At 43.1% G+C, this 19,369-nt stretch overlaps 1 protein-coding gene across 1 annotated transcript; it reads left to right on the forward strand.

The window, feature by feature from the left end:
- Positions 1–1,419: 1,419 nt before the first annotated feature.
- On the forward strand, positions 1,420–16,459 carry CLTRN (collectrin, amino acid transport regulator). The gene is made up of 6 exons (XM_028727626.2): positions 1,420–2,595; positions 3,474–3,532; positions 8,184–8,269; positions 10,767–10,886; positions 12,291–12,485; positions 15,040–16,459. The coding sequence occupies exons 1-6, from the start codon at positions 2,529–2,531 to the stop codon at positions 15,197–15,199; spliced, it is 687 nt and encodes a 228-aa protein (XP_028583459.2). The 5' UTR covers positions 1,420–2,528; the 3' UTR covers positions 15,200–16,459.
- The last annotated feature ends 2,910 nt before the right edge of the window (positions 16,460–19,369 follow it).

The following is a 19,369-nucleotide window of genomic DNA, read 5'->3' on the forward strand; positions in this document are numbered from 1 at the left end:
CACGATTTTGGCCACAACTTTATTTAAATACATCCAAGTGAGTGGTTGCTTAGGCATTGGTTCTGACTATCTGTCCTTGCCCAGGGGACAGAACTGACTTCCGGATTCCAGTGAAAGCCAGTGCGGGAAACAAATTTTGGGGAGAAAATGAAGCTGGGCCTCAGTCCCTCACTTCTCACCCTCACGCTCCTGGTGGCTTGCACGGCCCAAGTCCGATGCCAGGGACAAGGACAAAAAGAATGGCAAGCCCCTGGATTCCTTTAATGGAATTCCCTTTCCGCACCACCATTGGAGGGGTAGGCACTTACCCCTCCACCAACCAATTTGAACCAATGCCTAACCGCCAACCTTATAAGTTGTGACGATTTGCTACGCAGTAGGCAAAACCAAATGGCACCAGCCAATCAGCCAAATGGACAAATTCCTACCAGGCCCCTGCCTCAAAGCAGACGACCCCATGACAGGCATAGCAAGGTCAAGCGAACAACCCCCCCAATACAGGGAGGGTGGGCGGGTGCAAGCAGCCAAGAGAACGCTCAAAGTTGGGCGACCAGTATTTAAAACCTCTGACCCCTCCTTCAAAATTGGCAACAAGCAGTTCTCCCCAGCGACCCGATTAACCAATACACTGCCTGGGTCCCTCCACAAATCCGCCCAGCAACAATGGGGTGGCTTGTATCCCCCACCGCAACACGTGCTCTCTGCTAGGGAGAACACGTTATATGCTACAAGCATTGGCATAAACAATAAATGCTCCAAGCTTTCAAAAAGTAGAATTCCAAGTATATGTTAATTAGTCTGTGGTTGCTACCCAAGATGATGCTAGACACACACAATTTTGCATTACAGAGAAGTCCCAGTGATTTCCTTGGAACTTGGTCCCCCCCCCCCCCAAACAACCACACATAAGGCCAGCTAGACAGAGCCAAAGAACTCGTACACACATGAGTTTCAAGCACTTTTCAGAATTAATACATACATTATTGTTTGTATTATTTATTTAATTTGTATACCACCCTTCCTCCAAGGATCACACGGCAGTTTACAGTTTATAAAAATACCAGTGTGCATAACATAAGAACAAACAAAGCAATAACACCTTGCACACACACAGTTTACACGGCCATAGATTGTTTAATTTGCCAAATGCCTAAGAGAAGAATAATGTTTTTGCCTGGCACCTAAAGATAGGTAACGAAGGCACCAGGCGAGTCTCCCTGGGGAGAGCATTCCACAAATGGGGAGCCACTACAGAAAAGGCCTGTTGTCATCTTGACACCCTCCGGACCTCTCGTGGAGGAGGCACACAAAGAAGGGCCTCAGATGAGGATCACAGGGTCTGAGTCTGTTTGCGTAGGGAGAGGTGGTCCTTGAGATACTGCGGTCACACGGTGTATTTGAAAGTCACGCCTCTGAAAGTCATTAAGTCTTAGGGCCCTCCAGCCAGCTGGTTGTGTGTGTTCTGTTGGTGATGGTGTGTATCTGACTGAGCACAGTAGCCACAGGTTCAAATGGAGCTGGCAGACAGCATCTTTTCCCTTGATATGTCCTCACATAAAAATGACTGTTCAGGTAGCCTTTACTGTAACGCACAGCTTGGGACTGAGATCATCAATATTCTAAAGCAGACATACTTTCTGCTTCTTCTGAAGCAGCAGATGACATCCAGCAGGCAAAAAGAACATGTTGCCCTCCAAAAGCTGATGGACTCCAGCTTCCATTAATCCCTCCCAGACAGCGTGACTAGTGACCAGGGATGGTAAGAATTTCAGTTCACAGCATCTTGAGGCCACAGGTTCACCACCTGTGCTCCTACAGACTGCTGAATTGTCAAGTTTTACAATGCAAAACGGATTGTTTTTCTCTCCCTCTCATATCCCGTGGTCTCCAGGAGGTCCTGTTATGTCACCGCAGTGGAATGCTGAAGAATGCCAACAACAATCCAAAACCCTTTGAAAAATATTTACAACTAACAAACATAAAATCAGGGCGAAAGTTTTGTATGGCCATTTAGCTGGGGACAAGATGAGAGGTCGAAGAGTACAGTTCTCTAGACAAGTGTGTTGCTTCCCGGTTGTTTCGTTTACTTCCATCCAAGGCTATTTGTCTACGTGACACATTCTTTTGGCAGGTAACTTCCTTCACAATTTATGATCGTGTGGGGCAGTATAGTACAAATTCACTAAAACAGTTTAAAAAACCCAGCATTTGAATAAGGTGGTGTGTGTGTGTGGTGTTTATGACTGAGAGGACAAAGTGTTCAGCTGTTGGATATTTATTATATGAAATGGTTATGAGAAAGAAAATAAAATACTTCTTACCTGCTTTGTTCAGGTGCACCTAAAGAGATAAAAGGATGAAAACGGATGCTTCCCCAACTGTTTTTGCTAAGATAAAGGGGGTTAATTATTAAACTTTCTACTTCATCATTTCCTAGTTCTGCTGATGCCTTAATCCTGGGTCATTGGAAGTTTAAGACTGCATTACAGTCTTTTTTGTTTTTCCTTGAAGTTTCCAAGTCTGGAAGGATGTTAGGGAGATTGCTGCTAGCATCTGCCTGGGTTGCTGTTGCATATCCTGAATTTTGCAAACCAGGTAAGATTCCATTTTATGTCTTAACCTTCAGTCGCTGTCGTTTTGATGACCTGGCACATTGAAAACCCAGGGCTGTAGTTCTATGTATACTTCGAAGTAAGCCTTAGAAGTGGGACTGATTTCTGAAGAACCATTTCTGAATATGAAATGATACTGGGTTGTCTTGCAATCGGGAGTGCCTTTATTAGGGTTAAAATAACTCTGAGAATCCTGATGGGGCAATTCACAGAACCTTTCCAATAATATCCTCTTTGTCACCAATCGTTCAACACTGGTTGGCAGGTCTCTGAAAAATAATGACAAATCTGTATAAGTAGTCCATGATTTCTACACAATGTGTTGGTGGGTGGGTGGCATTCAAATGTACAGATTTTCTTCTTTTACGTCTGAATCCTAAGCAAAGTTATCTGGAAATCCCCGCCCCCCGACATCAGTAGAACGTTCCAAGTACAGTCATTGTATTTGGGGGGGGGGTCTCTATTTCCTGAAATATATTCAGAACATATTTATTTGAAATATCTCTGACCTGCCCTTCATCACATTGCGATATAAGGGTGGGGTATTTTCATAGCTGTCAACTTTTCCGTTTTCTTGCGAAGACTCCTATTTGGAATAAGGGAATTTCCCTTAAAAAAGGGGGGAAAGTTGACAGCTATGGGTATTTTTGCTCAACATAACAGGGATAATAATATAAATTAAGACCAACCTATAGAACTACAACATAAAAATACAAGGAGGAGATAAAATCAGAATATGAGCAATAATGATAATAATAATGCTCTGATGCACTGAAGAACACAAATGAATAACAAAGCTCCATTTCCTAGTTTATACGTGCATGAATATACACTTTACTTTATCCCTTTCCTTTGTAACAGATGCAGAGAATGCTTTCAAAGTGCGGATTAGTATCAAAAGAGCTCTAGGAGATAATGCAGTAAGTGAAATATTTACATCCACTTTTTCTGGTGAAAGTTTTACAAGAGGCCGATTAGTGTTAACTGTGTTGTAAAAGAGATATATAAGCTTGCCTATGAAAGTTATTAAATTATCAATCCAGTAAATTTTCTGACAAATTGTTTTTTTCCTTCTTTGAGATCTGAGCAACGCTGCTTGAGGAGATACAATGCTTTTCATCCATTTTAAAAACAAACACATTTTCCACAGCAGACTTCCAGACTGTCATTCTTTTCTAAACTATTTCAAGTACTTACGCTTAAGTATGAAACACACAGTTTATGAGGCTGTCAAACCCTACTGGAATCATTATTTTGGTTGTCAGCTGCATAGATCGAGACTATTGAAGGATTAAATGAATGTTATCAAATACTGTGGTCATGTAACTCTCTCTGTTGGAGTAAGCGTATTTTGTGTCAGCTTCTGGCTGCTTCAGACATCTCTTCTAGAGAAGGAAACAACGGCTTTTGTTCAGTTGCATGTATACCATATGGTGCCACTTGAAAGGATAACCAGCTGTCCTCTACCCTGATAAGACAAACCTGTATATGAAGCCTCACCAGGGTCTGCCCCTCTACAAGCCCCAATGCTCCTGGATCTACCAAGGCAGCTCTGTCAGCTATACCAGTTGTTTTTATTAACATTAACAACATTAACATTTATATACCTCCCTTCATCCAAAGATCTCAGGGAGGTTCACAAGATAAAAATACATAATAAGAATAAGAATAATTTATTATTTATACCCCAACCATCTGGATGGGTTTCCGCAGCCACTCTGGGCCGCTCCCAACAGAACACCAATAACAATAATAAAAAAGCAGCAACATCAAACATTAAAAACTTCCCTAAACAGGGCTGCCTTCAGATGTCTTCTAAAAGTCAGATACAGTGGACGCTCGGGTTGTGAACGTGATCCGTGCGGGATGCACATTCGCAACCCACAGCGTTTGCAACCTGCGTGTGCGCATGTGCGGGTTGCGATTCGGTGCTTCTGCGCATGCGCAAAGCGCGATTTAGCACTTCTGCACAACCGCCAAAACCAGAAGTAACCCGTTCCGGTGCTTCCAGGTTTTGGCGGTCCGCAACCCGAAAAAACGCAACCTGAAGTGTCTGTAACCCGAGGTATGACTGTAGTTGTTTATGTCCTTGGCATCTTAAGGGGATGGCGTTCCACAGGGTGGGCACCACTACCAAGAAGGCCTTGTAGCTTCACTTCTTGCAGGGAGGGAAGCGCCAGAAGGCCCTTGGTGCTGGATCTCAGAATAAAAGCACAAATAAACAGAACAAGAAGAAAATTATAACCCACCCCCAAACACATGTAAAAGGTTGTAGAATATTAGTTTATATGAGGAGAGGCGCATCTTGAGGTATTGTGGTCCTTAGCCATTTAAGGCTTTATAAGTCAAAACCAGCACTTTGATTTGGGCCCGAAAACTACCGTATTTTTCGCTCTATAACACGCACCTGACCATAACACGCACATCGTTTTTAGAGGAGGAAAACAAGGGAAAAAACATTCTGAATGAAACAGTGGATGTATCATTTTTGTGCTTCATGCTGTGGCCACAGACATGTGATCTGATGGTGAATTTGGGGTGACCCAATGCAAAAATCCTGAGAATTCCTGTGGATCCATGCTTTGTAACCACGTTTTTGCACCATTGCAGCCCCAGGCAACAGTGGGTGCGTGATTTTTTGGGTGCAGGCTGTAGCCATGGACATGCTATGTGATCTGATGGTGAATTTGGGGTGACCCAATGCAAAGATCCTGAGAATCCCTGTGGATCCATGCTTTGTAACCACATTTTTGCACCATTGCAGCCCCAGGCAACAGTGGGTGCGTGCTTTTTTTGGGTGCAGGCTGTAGCCATGGACATGCTATGTGATCTGATGGTGAATTTGGGGTGACCCAATGCAAAGATCCTGAGAATCCCTGTGGATCCATGCTTTGTAACCACATTTTTGCACCATTGCAGCCCCAGGCAACAGTGTGTGCGTGCTTTTTTTGGGTGCAGGCTGTAGCCATGGACATGCTATGTGATCTGATGGTGAATTTGGGGTGACCCAATGCAAAGATCCTGAGGATCCATGTGGATCCATGCTTTTAAACCACGTTTTTGCACCATTGCAGCCCCAGGCAACAGTGGGTGCATGATTTTTTTGGTGCAGGCTGTAGCCATGGACATGCTATGTGATCTGATGGTGAATTTGGGGTGACCCAATGCAAAGATCCTGAGGATCCATGTTGATCTATGCTTTGTAACCACATTTTAAGTGGGGAGCGAAGGAAAAACAAAGAAGGGACATGAGAGGGGTGTGCAGAGAAGCAGCTGGCTAAGAATGCTGGAGAGGGATTTAACGGGTGGGAGGAAAGAAAGAAAGGCAAAAGTTCCCCCCCAAGCCAGCCATCTCTCTCTCTCTCTCTCTCTCTCTCTCTCTCTCTCTCTCTCTCTCCCTCCCTCCCTCCCTCTCTCTCCCTCCCCCCTCTCTCTTCCTCTCCCTCCCCCCCTCTCCCTCTCCCTCCCCCACTCTCTCTCCCTCTCCCCCAGCAGCACCGGAGCACAGAGAGGAATTAGAAAGAACGACACTCTGCTTGCCTGGAGGGGAGGGGCTTTCCCTGCTCTTTGTTCCGTTTCAGCAATCACAGCAACGAAACAGAGGAGGGTGGGCAGTAAGACCCTGAGGCAGAATGCAGGAAAGCTGCCACTTCCTCTTTTCATGTTTCCCTTCTCTGTGACTCGCGATTTGACTTTTGCTTGATTTTTTGGCTCCAGGGACCACACATTCGCTCTATAACACGCACAGACATTTCCCCTTCCTTTTTAGGAGAAAAAATCTGCGTGTTATAGAGGGGAAAATACGGTAATTGGCAGCCAGGATGAGTGTAACAGGTTCAAAGCATTTTCCCTCAGTGAGCAACCTGGCTGCTGAATTCTGCTCCAGATGAAGTTTCTGATCCGTCTTCAGAGGCAGCCCTATGTATAATGCACTGCAGTAATCCAGCCTAGAAGTTACCAGAGCATAGACAGCCGAAGTTAGGCATGGGCCACATGCCAAAGCTGATGGAAGGCACAGTAAAGGACCCAGGAATACCCCCAAGCGATGTACCTGCTCCTTCAAAGGGAGTGTAACCCCAGCAATGGCAGGCAATTTCCCATCCATCCAGTCTAGGGAACCACCCACTAACAGTGCCTTGGTCTTATTAGATTTAGTTTGTTGGCTGTCATCCAGTCCATTGCCGGGGCAAGGCAACGGTCCACCACATCCACTGCCTCACCTGCAGATGTAAAGGAGAAGTAGAGCTGTGTGCCATCAGCATAACCCCCAACTCTGGATGGCCCCATTCAGCAGTTTCATGTAGATGTTAAACAGCATGGGGGATAAAATTGAGCCCTGAGGTACTCCACACTGAAGACTCCATGGGGCTTCTCTCCAAGCATCACCCTTTGGAAATGACCATCCAAATAGGACCAGAACTACTGCAAAGCAGTGCCACCCATCCCTAACTTGGACAGCTGCTCCAGAAGAATACCATGGTTGATGGTATTGAAAGCCACTAAGACAGGGTGGTCCAAATTTTCATACCAAGTGGGTTGCAAGAGTGCTGCCTTGTCAGGAAGTGAGGTCAAAATTTGATGCCCCCCACGCAGATTTAAATACCTAGAACAGTGACATAATCATTGTGAAATCTTTTATTTGTATTATATTGTATTTAAGGATGAGAAATTCATTAAAATACTAATTCACTGATGGGCAAACCTTTTGTATGTCTAGTGAGTCAGCATTCATAGCTATGGGTACATCCGTCTACTGCATCTAACCTACTTTACTGGAACACAAAAGGAATATTTTGAAATTCTATGAAATTGCAAATCATTCTTCCTAACTAAAGAGACAAGGAAGAGAATTTTTAACCGGGATAAAAAATTACATTGGATATAAAGATACATTAAGTTCAAACTTCATTTAATTACAAATGAACTGATCTGAATTATTGCACAATTAAATGTGGATGCTTTGGTGATTTCTAGGTAACATGTTCAAACATAAATCATTTTTGCATTCACTGTTTTGCTCTTTGTTGTTCTTTTCATAGTAGAGATTGGCAACTGGTGATATCCTGGCCAAATCCAGACCCCTAACAGTTGTTGTCTGCTCCCTCTCCCCACAGCCGTGGCCCAGTTTCCATTCTAGAAGAATAGAATAGGATATGTAGCTGTGATCACGGGATTCAGGATCAAACTACATGTTCCACCTCTGCTGCATGTCTTCGAACCAAGCCTGACTGCTTATTCTTCTTTGCTAAGGACTTTGTAGGCCAAAAGGGCACTTGGAATTGTGCCTGGGACATAACCATCAGCTCTTTAAACAGTTCTCATGTACAAGTGACAGGCAGCTGCTGGCTAAAGTTTCCAGATTTTATCTTTGTAATAAGAGCACTTTTTGATAGGAAGGCCAGATACAAACTTAACTAATTTAACAAATACATTTAACTAATTTAACTAATAAATACACAGCACATTGTAGTTACCTAGTCTGTGTTTCTCATGAGAGTATTAGCGGATAAACAATAAAATCTTCTCCCTCTGCCTCGCTATCCATAACAGTGTATATGTGTGTTTTTACAGTATACTTGGGATGCTAATGAAGAATACCTGTTTAAAGCAATGGTGGCTTTTGCCATGAGAAGATATTTCAGCCAAGAAACCACCCAGTGAGTATGCCTAATTTTCCTGTCAGTCAGCCTTCCCCAACCTGGTGCCCTTGAGATGCTTTGGATTAAAACTCCCACCAGGCCCAGCCAGATGCAGTTCAGAGCACCCACACTCCAGAATGATGCAGAGCACAAGACTTGAAACACAGAGGACTTGCTAAAGTAATTTGGGATAAAGCCCAAGGCCCCGCTGTTCCAAAAAAGGAGCCAGCAATCCCAAGTGGTCCAGTCAACTAAACATTCAATTGAACATGCCTAAAGTAAAGTAAGAGCCCAGAAGGGGGAAACTTGTTTCCTGGAAACTGGAAGAAAAATAGCAGCAGCTCCTTTTGTTTTATCTGTTTATCATCACTATCTAGCTTGAAGGAGGCTCTTCTGCATCAGATATTCTGAACAGGTTTACATTTGTTTATAAGCATATTTGCTTTTTGCTGGAGCAAGCAGAAACAGTCCCAATGTAAATGCAAATTGTGCACATCCATATTAAGAAATAATAACATTTTGACAAACAGCTTTCCCCCCAGTGGTGATTTAACCATACTTTGTGTCTTACTTAACAGACCTGTCAAATTATTTGTGCAATTCCTAAAGGACAACACACTAGGCATTGATCATTCTATGTTAAAACTTACTCACTGTAGCCTTTGTGAGGGGTTTGTTACTTCAGTTTCCGTAATCTGTGAATTGTTTAAAATGCTGAACAGATTCTTAGTGTGTCGGGGAAGTTAGAACAGCCAATAAGTAAGAACACTTACTTTCATTCAGATGAGTTACGTTAAATCCTTGAGTGCAACTGGGTTGAATCCAGACCAGTGCCGGAACTACAGAATTTTCCATAGGGGACAAAAGTCTGCCCTGTTGCCCCCTCTCACTGCAGGTTTGTGTCCCCCTGCTAACATGAGAAGGAAGCCTTCATTCTCTTCCTCCATAGAGGTTGGAGTCGGCACCCACCAATGTCGGGTGGCTCAAGACATTTTGCTGCCTGAAGCGGACAAGATGGCACCTTCTCCCAAGAAACCAATTTGACTGGTAGTTGAATCTTACTCTAATACTGGTGAAAGGACAGTATCTTCCACTGTGCTTGAGGGTATCAGGCAGGCATAGGGAGGACAGGGCAGGTCACATGGCATTCGCAGTTCTATCCCCTCCCTGCACCTCAGCATCTGCCGCCTAAGGCAGCTGCTTCACTCTGCCTCATTGTCAGGCTGCTCCTGTTTCTTCTCTTTGTCAGCCTCCCACCGCTGCTACCACCAAGAAAGGTCTTTCTTCCCTACACTGTGTGTGTGAGAGAGAGAAACCTCCTCCAGTTGTGATTTTAATTCGTTTTAATGCTGTATTTTATAGTATACCAATAAGTAGTAGCGGTGGTGGTAAATATGCCTTAATTTTTGTATGTATCATGATGGATGACTCCACACTAATTCCACTGATAAAACTAGCAGCAGATGCAACCAAAATACCATAACATGTTATTAAATCTGTAATTTAACATGTAATATATATAATAAAACATCAGTAATAAGTAACAGAAATAGTGTTACAGTGCTGTTAAGCAGCCAGAAGATGTCACCGTTGAACAGAGGTAAAATCCTGTGCCGTTTTTTACCTCAGGATCCTTTTTTTTTTTTTAAGAGCCACGTTGCGGATGGATCAAGGTCAGAAGGGCCACCAACATTGGCTCTACACACTGATCATCTCCTGCGCTAGCCAAGAAGTGGGTTGGACATTTTAAAGCCCCTACTTTCTAGTGTGAGCAGCAGAGATGGTGGCAGAACCTCAGCTGCTGGCTTCCATTTTCCAGCTTTGACCACATGGATGGGTAAAAGCAACAAAAGTGCTTTTGTTGCTAGTGCGGAAAAGAAGTATGGAATCAGCTATCATGAGAGACAGATATTGAGCCTTCAGGCCACCAGCTGCCTATTCCATTTGCTTACAGACTTGGACTAATTTCTGTGAGGCAATGAAGTACATACCAGAAATGCAGGTTTGCTCAATTAAAGTGCTTTGACACTCTAACACAAGCATTTTTGTAATGGGCTTTTTGCAGTAAGGAAATTAATGGGGAAATGCTCTGAAAAGTGTGGGGTGAACAAATGATTAATAGGAAGATGTATAAATATCCCACAAGCAAATTGGGGTGAATGCTTGATAAACAGGCCTAAGTTGTAAGGAAGAACGATGAGACAGCAACCTAAAAGATTTGGCTCAATGGGCAATCATTGCCTTCCAGAGTCCACTGTGCGACCGGTCTTCTCTCAGTGCTCCATATCCTGTTTTCCATACCACATCTTGAATTGGGGACGTAATAATAAAGAAGAGCACCTCCTTAATGAAGGGGCTTGATTTCCAGATAATCTTGGACTATCTTTTGACTACTTAGGACTTGGTTGTCATTATTCCCTGTTTGTTGATAATCCCTTTCTTCTTCTTCTTCTTCTTCTTCTTCTTCTTCTTCTTCTTCTTCTTCTTCTTCTTCTTTATCCTAAACTATTCACAGAATTTCCAACGTATTGCTCTGCAACGTAACAGATCGGGTATCATTTTGGTTTGTGGTCACAGATTCATCCACAAATGCAACAACTACTATTCCTAGGAGTGATGTGGAAGCTGCCATAAGGTACTGCATCAGCCATTTATATCTTCTCACAATGTTGTTCTAACCAAACATTGTTAGTAAGCATTTGCTTTGCAATGCTGGTCAGAATTGCTTAGAGTTGCATTTATAGCTCTCCAGTAATTCAATCTTGTAGGCTAGATTCCAAGAGAGTGGCCTGTTCAAATCTACACAGTGGGCTTCATACTAGAACAGGGTTTTAAACCTGTGTTCTCTGACTCCATGCCCGAGACTTATTTTTTCACATAAATTTCCTGTTATCAATGCTTTTAATCACTTTGAGCTATATATACAGTATATCCCTTTCATTTGTATCATTGTAAGAATTGCTTTCTGCTTTTATAAAGCACAGTGGAAATGTACTTTTCTCTCACTTCCTCGTTTTTTTTTAAAATAATCACATTTAAACTGGGAAGTGAGGAGCTTATTTGAGGGGAGAAGAATAGCCCATTTTGGGACCTCCATTATATGTTAGGAATTTGTTAATGATAGTGCCTTTAAATGGGGAATCCAGGAAGGTTTCAGTGGAAAATAGTTGTCATGGGTGTTTTTAACTTGCTGTTGAACTTAGGTTGTTGTTTTTTAATCATGTTATCTTTTAGAAGTGTATTGCCTCTGGTTTGAATAAATGCGAATGTGGCAATGAATGAGACTGCATTCTTCGAGAAAGATTAACTTTTAAGCTTATGAGCAGATTAAACTGTTTTCTACAGAGAAACTCAAAACCAACTTCACTGCAATTGTGTGTGTCTGGGGCGGGGAGGAGATTACTGATTTGTTGGGCCAGGGTAAGAATAGTGGAATGCACTTTGTTTTGGCTGCTCTTCGAAGCATTTACACTCTGCATAAGCAGATTTACCGTAAGTCTCTTTCTTCATCCGCGGCATGCAGTTCTAGCACCTTGGACTTAAAAATGTTGGCCATCATGATAGGAGATGTTGTTGAAATGTTTGTTATGGTACCATCAGTCCCTATTGCTAAAGGACAGCTAAAAACTAATAAAAATGCTGCCCGGTGCTGAATTCAGGGGGGGGGGGGAGAGAATAGGGTTTCAATGAAATACACAAGCTCCACGCCCCAATTTTAACCAAGCCATGGTCTCCCAGAACACTGCAAAACCAGTGTGATTTGGTAAGAAGGACAAGGTCCTTATAATTCAAGCACCGCTCCTTTTATACGGCACCACAGCAGCCCAAAGCAGACTGAAGGGTTGAAGAGGAGAGGAAGGGGAAATCCCATCCCATCCGGTGGTATAACGTTGGATCTTGCCCAAAACGTTTACGTGTATAACAGTTGTGATAAAATGCATCACTATTTATGCAGTCGCCAACATTTATAATGTGAAAACAAAACAATTAATGAAAGGGGGAAATGAACAAGACGTTCTACTTCGTATCTCTTTTTAAGGAAGAACAAAAACCGAATCAACAGTGCCTTTTTACTGAATGATGATGCGCTGCAGTTTCTGGAAATCTCGTCCACTTTAGCACCACCAGTTGAAGGCTCTGTCCCGACATGGCTGATTGTGTTTGGTGTTGTCCTTTGCATCATTACGGTTGGAATTGCTTACCTTATAATATCTGGAATCCATCAACGCAAGAGGTGAACGCTGCATGTTTTTATGTTTTTGCATTGGCTTTTAAGGGAACTATTGGTTTTGGGAGGGAGCGGTTGCTTAAAATGTCTTTCCATCCCTTCACTGAGACTTCAAGGGACCTAACAGGAATAATTCAGAAACGAAATGGTCAATTTTAAAAAGTTTAAAAACAGAACTTCCAAATTTATGGATTTTCCCGAAAAGTCAAAGGAGAATAATACATTCACAAACTAGCCACATCATAAACACGCCAGGAGAAAACAGTTTCATTTAGCACTTATCACTTGAATACTGTGAGGCAGGGGGTCAGCCAGATCTACTGAGAAGAATTTGGATTTGATATCCCGCTTTATCACTCCCCTTCAGGAGTCTCAAAGCGGCTAACATTCTCCTTTCCCTTCCTCCCCCACAACCAACACTCTGTGAGGTGAGTGGGGCTGAGAGACTTCAGAGAAGTGTGACTAGCCCAAGGTCACCCAGCAGCTGCATGTGGAGGAGTGGAGATGCAAACCTGGTTCACCAGATTACGAGTCTACTGCTCTTAACCACACCGGCTCTCCACACGGAGGCAGTGGGTTCCATAGCCAAGGTACCATAATGGAGAAGAGTTCTCCCGTGTACAAACCAGCTATTCCTTTGAAGGTGGTGGGACAAAGAATTAGATCACCGACCTGAGCTGGAGAGCAAGATATACGGGAGGAGGCTGGTCAAACCTGTTGGTCAAATTCATAACAAAAAGGGAAAAATCTTATTTAACTACCAGTTTCTGTTTGCGGCCTTGCTCCTGCTTCTTGATCTCCCTGCAACTTCCAATACCTGGCCCCTGGCAGTAAAGTTATAGGGTGCCACAGGGTGTTATTTTCTCCCCAGTGCTATTTCATATCCATATAAATTTGCTGGGAGATTTGGAGCGAGGTGTGAGTGCCTGGATCAGTGCCTGGATGCGGCGGTGGGATGGATGAGAGAAAATAAGCCGAGCGTGAATCCTGGCAAGGAGGCGGCAGTGTAGGCGAGTGGTTCCAGTGTCTGATCAATTGGTCCATTGCCTGCCCTGAATGGGGTTGCACCTCCCCTGGAGGAGCAGGTATGCAGTCTGTTAGAGCTTCTGGATCCAGCTTTGTCACGGGAGGCCCAGGCAGCCTGAGTGGCTAGAAGCATCTTTTACCAGCAGCAAATGGTATGACAACTATGGATGTTCCTAGACAGGAAGAGCTTGACCTCAGTAGCTCAGGCATTGGTGACTTCAGGGTTGGATTTAAGTCTCTGCTCTCTTATGCGGGGCTTCCCTTGTGCCTGACCAAAGTCTACAGTTAGTGAAGGATGCCACAGCACAGCTGCTGACAGGTGTGCGACCCTGTCAACATGCAACATCTCTGCACTGGCTGACAATCTGTTACCGGGCCAAGTTCTAGGTGTTACTACTTGGAACCAGTTTCCTTGTGGGTCCACCTTACTCCATATATGCCCACCTGACATTGCACTAAACGTGGCCTCAATGGGTGAATGGCTTTGGGCCATTTGAGGGAGACATGAAAGTGAAGGCAGTCATGTGAACAAGGCCTCTGAAGATGAGGTTGTAGAAGATCCATGTTGCAATCAAGGAAAGCACTTTCCATTTATTTTTAGCAAAGCTCACCACCCAAGGATTTGCAGCAGAACTATATACTTTTATGGCAGTTAGTATTGCTGATATGCAAGTCCTGACTGAGCTTGTTCCCGCATGTATTATGGAGCTGAAGAAATGCTGTGGCTGACCTTTGAGTCTGTTATCTCCCCATAGCAGCTGATGCTTCATCATATATGGCAGGGGAGGGTCTTTCCCTGTGAATCAGTGGTCGGCAAGGTCAGAAATCAATCTGGAAATGACCCAAGAAGAGATTGCTAAGCTCTTCCTTCTAGTCAAGATGGAAAAAAACAGGGAAATTTTGGTAGGACAGTCATTGCGTTTATCTAAATTATACCAGAGGTGGGGGGGCATCTAGAAAATAAGTGGTGTGAAAGGCAGAATAAGCAGATGAAAAAAATGGTTGTGACAGAAGCTGTAGGGATATTTCTAACTGTAAATGAAGTTCATTTTTGTTGACGATGCGAGGTTGATGAATGTGCTAGAATCTCAGTTGTTAAAACAGTATTTGCCAACCTGGAGCCTTCCAGCATGCTGGATTGGGTTGGCAAAGGCTATCTTAAACATAGACAATGTCTTGCTGCTGGATTACACCACACATACTCAGAGAACTCCTAAGATTGCCTTTAACCAAGAGCTGCGTCAAGTTGCATTGGTAAAGAAAAAGCACAAGGAATATGCCTTTCTCCTGTGCAGCCCTCACAGGGCAGACTGAAGATCCGCATTTATCAGGGTGTGGGCTTTGCATCTTTTGAAGGTGTGGGAAGAGGGCTTACTTACACAGCCAGTAACACTCTAGCCTCGCCTGCTATCTGGCTGCACTGCAGCCCAGATGATACCAATCCACTGTACTAAAATGGGTTTAGGTACGTTGAAATTATGTTTCCTAAGTCATGCTTCTCGAGGACAATAACTTTCTCCTCTACTCTTTTCAGACGTAATAAGGCACCTGAAGAAATAGAAGGTTTAGAAGATAAATGTGAAGCAACCGTAACAATGGAAAATGGAATCCCCTGTGATAGCTTGGATTTAAAAGCTGGCCGTATTAATGGAGTCTATGCAGCAGCAGATGACGAGCGGTTCACACCCTTATGAACTGTCTCAGTTTCTCTCGTGCCCTTCCTTGGGACTCTGCCCTCGTTTTATCTAGCAATTAATGATGATTATCGGAGAACAAGAAGAGAGAAAACTTGTGTACTTTGCCTTGTTTTCATTTGGCGATTCCTTTTATAAGCGTGTTCATACATACACACCCAAATTCAGTTCTCATCGAAAAGTTCATGGAAAGAGCAAATCTGACTCCCAATGCTTAATGTTCTTTGGACCTATCAGAGATTTGAGGACAAAGGCCGTTTCACAGCAGGAACAGTATTAGTAGGGACAGATGGATCACTCTGTTCCTGCTCCCTATAACTTTTGCATATTTAATCCATAAGCTTGTTCCTTCCCGCATTCAATTAAAAGGAAAAAAAACCCCAAATGCCTGCACTTTTAAAAATTTAAATATTTTTGAACGTATTTCCACAAAATTATTCTTCCAAAAACACATTTCAAAATGTGTATTTCTGGGATCCAGGAACAACCATTTGGATTTCTCACAGGACCCCTGTGTAGCATTTAAAAATGCATTTTTGTATGTTCAGATCACCAAAATCAAATTCTTCAAGCATCCTGACTTGTTACTAGTATTTAAATGTTTAGTTTCCCTTTGCCTTTTACTTTCTGAGTGAGGGGAAAGAGTGAATTGCTTTGATCCAATATATTAACCAACATGTGCACTTCATTGAGGCCCATGAGAACAGAGGATGGGGGAAATGGATGAGAAAGGAACATTTGCTGCCCTTAGGGGTTTACGGATGATCACTTTTCAGAGACATGTTGTGCTCTTGTCGCTGTCATTATGCCTTTGAAGCAAGTTCACGATCTCTTCTGGAATGGCTTTTGAAGATTTCTGCAGGGCTTTAAGGAGTAAAGATGGGGGGGGGACTAGCTTCCTGCTCCATCACTGCTGCCAATAGATGTGCATAGTTTGGTGTAACTGTTATGACCACCTCTGGGCTAATACTCAGAGGTTGAACAGAGGGAAGACGATTAAGAGGAGCTCATAGGTTGAACCGCAGGGTGCAAGAGGAAGCAACAATAGTGCATGTACTGATGTTCAGAGGGAGGAAGCATGCTCCATAGCAGGCCTGTACATGCGTCCTTCTCAACTTGCATGTATCTCTGCCCCTTCATACAAACTGTGCTTGCTGTCTTTTCCAGCTGTAAACCCCATTGAGCAAGGGGATGTATGTCTTTTCCATACATGCTGCGGTGTACTTTTTTAGACAATAAAATACACTATTGCTGAAAGCATCTCAGTCTTTTGAGTTCAAGAACTGTAAAGCAGGAATGGATATCACTACACGAGAGTTTCATTGCAGGGGTTCTGTCATGAACCAGTGACCTTGCATGCTTCTTACTCTCAGAACTGTTATGGGATGTCTTTCTCAGATAGGCAAGATGAGACATTGCTCTGGCTGTCTAATTCTAGTAGCTGCCAACACTCTACTCAAGCAGAGAAGGGGTACTGGGTATCCACAAACAGGAGTTCGTCAATATTTGGGTGTCTCTTCACTTTCCTTTCTACATACATGGAGAAACAGCCACCATACCAAAGGTAACATGTTAAATTAGGCCTGGGCGTATTCAGGAGTTAAGGCAGTGGAGATGTTACTCTAAACTTGTAAGAGCTCATCCAAGCCTTTAAGTACGGTATTTCTGAAATCAAAAACACTTGGTTCACTCTTATTAGAAAGGCAGCATTAACTAGTGAAAGGCACAGAAGTAACCCAAATACAGTGCCGTTTTTCTTGGACTGTTATTCAGCATGTGGAAAAGGACCTGCCTTGGGCACATGCTGGGGTCAAAGAAAAGTTGCTTTCTTGTCCTGACTGGGCTCAGAATCTGACCCGTGCCTTTCTCATCTTCCACAGGAAGTGTGAATGATAGCCACCTGCCATTGCAGAACTCTCATGAACTCTAGGATGACTTCTGGTCCAAGTCTTGCAGGGCAGAAATATTTAGATTGTCACTGGATGAAGAGTTCTGGGTCTAACTCTGCAAATGCACATCCCCTTCCCTACCCCTGCCTCTCATTCTTTGTCATAGGATGTAGGTCTTCTTGAAGTCAAGCAAGACTTGGACGTGGGGGAAATCATATGAATCTTGGTCAAAGTGCCATACTTGTCCTCCAGATATAAACATGATATTAAATCCTATGGATTTCAGTGGGACCTCCAAGTAGATTTGCTTACAACAGTAGCCTTACAGCACAATTCTGTGTACGTCTACTCAGAGGACCATTGACTTCAATGGGGCTTCCATAGAATTACAGCATGGGTGGTTCCCTCCAGATAGTGGTAGACTACAGTTCCTTGTCTTTCCTGATGATTTGTGTTGGTTAATGGGAGTTGTAGTCCAACACCATCTGGAGGACACCACATTGATTGACTCTTAGATTACAGTTTTAGAACCATAGAGAATCCATTTGGTCTTCAGCCATTGGTCTCTAACATGTGAGTGGGCCCATTACTGAGCTGCGGCCTAAAATAAGAATCATAGACTCATAGAATGGTAGAGATGGAAGGGACCATGAGGGCCATCTAGTCTAACCCCCTGTAATGCAGGAATCCACATTTTGCCCAATGCGGGTCTAACTCTGCAAATGCACATCCCCTTCCCTACCCCTGCCTCTCATTCTTTGTCATAGGATGTAGGTCTTCTTGAAGTCAAGCAAGACTTGGACGTGGGGGAAATCATATGAATCTTGGTCAAAGTGCCATACTTGTCCTCCAGATATAAACATGATATTAAATCCTATGGATTTCAGTGGGACCTCCAAGTAGATTTGCTTACAACAGTAGCCTTACAGCACAATTCTGTGTACGTCTACTCAGAGGACCATTGACTTCAATGGGGCTTCCATAGAATTACAGCATGGGTGGTTCCCTCCAGATAGTGGTAGACTACAGTTCCTTGTCTTTCCTGATGATTTGTGTTGGTTAATGGGAGTTGTAGTCCAACACCATCTGGAGGACACCACATTGATTGACTCTTAGATTACAGTTTTAGAACCATAGAGAATCCATTTGGTCTTCAGCCATTGGTCTCTAACATGTGAGTGGGCCCATTACTGAGCTGCGGCCTAAAATAAGAATCATAGACTCATAGAATGGTAGAGATGGAAGGGACCATGAGGGCCATCTAGTCTAACCCCCTGTAATGCAGGAATCCACATTTTGCCCAATGCGGGGCTTGAACAGACAACCTTGAGATTGTCTCATGCTCTACTGATGGTATTATTGTAAGCAAAATAACTGTTCTGCCTTACTTGGCAAAAATCAGTACAAGCAAATGAGGCACCCACAAAGCCCTTGAGTCAGACATGACCCTTGTCTTATTAAGAGACAACTTCTTTTAAAGGTCACAGTGATGCTACAACCGCTCACCGAAAAATCTCAACATTTATATCCCATACATTTCCAGGAAACAGGTTGCAGCACTGGAATGAGCAAATAGAGCTTTCCTGATTTTCTGTCCAGGAGGCAGACAGACAATTGATGCATCACAGAGACACCAGGCTGAAAAGAGATAAGGTTGTTAGCACATATTCGGGAACAAAGAAGAGCTGAGATACTTGATACAAGCCTAATTCTTTGCAGATTTAAAGGAAAGAGGTTAACAGATTTTAACACAGAGAATACCCTTTCAGCTCCAAAAGTTAATTGGTAATTTACATTTTTAAATTGCCAGCTGAGTAGCTTTGTAGTAAGATTTTTGCAAATTAAGTTTAGCTTAACCATCCAAACCTTAGAAATATATGTTTATTGTTACTGAGCTATCTTCAGCGATGTTAATAGATATATACTGTAGTTCGGTACTATTATGTATTGAAATGTTATATGTGTATATTATGATTCTGGGTGGGTGGGTGGGTGTGCAATAAACAATATTCCCAGTTTAAAGATTTCTGTGAGTGCAAATTACTGGGTAAATCTGCCGAGATGCACTATTGCCACTTTATAATGATCCTAATTCACAAGACTCCTAGAACCTATGCGAAATGGGTCAACTGAGAATGCTTGCTAACTTGTTTGAGAAGTAAGGTATTACATTTTGGGGGAGAATAACCAATGTGGTTGATAGTTAAAAATCGGTCCATCAGATTCTACCAAATGTCTGATAGTAGAGGAATTACATTTTAAGCTGGCACCAGAAATATGG

The sequence above is a fragment of the Podarcis muralis genome, chromosome 4 (genome assembly GCF_964188315.1).
Source record: "Podarcis muralis chromosome 4, rPodMur119.hap1.1, whole genome shotgun sequence".
In the NCBI taxonomy this organism is placed as follows: domain Eukaryota; kingdom Metazoa; phylum Chordata; class Lepidosauria; order Squamata; family Lacertidae; genus Podarcis; species Podarcis muralis.

Coding starts and splice junctions, on each gene's coding strand:
- CLTRN (XM_028727626.2), top strand. CDS start 2,529: ATGTTAGGGAGATTGCTGCTAGCATCTGCCTGGGTTGCTGTTGCATAT. Junction 2,596..3,473: donor TCCTGAATTTTGCAAACCAG/GTAAGATTCCAT, acceptor CCTTTGTAACAG/ATGCAGAGAATGCTTTCAAA. Junction 3,533..8,183: donor GAGCTCTAGGAGATAATGCA/GTAAGTGAAATA, acceptor GTGTTTTTACAG/TATACTTGGGATGCTAATGA.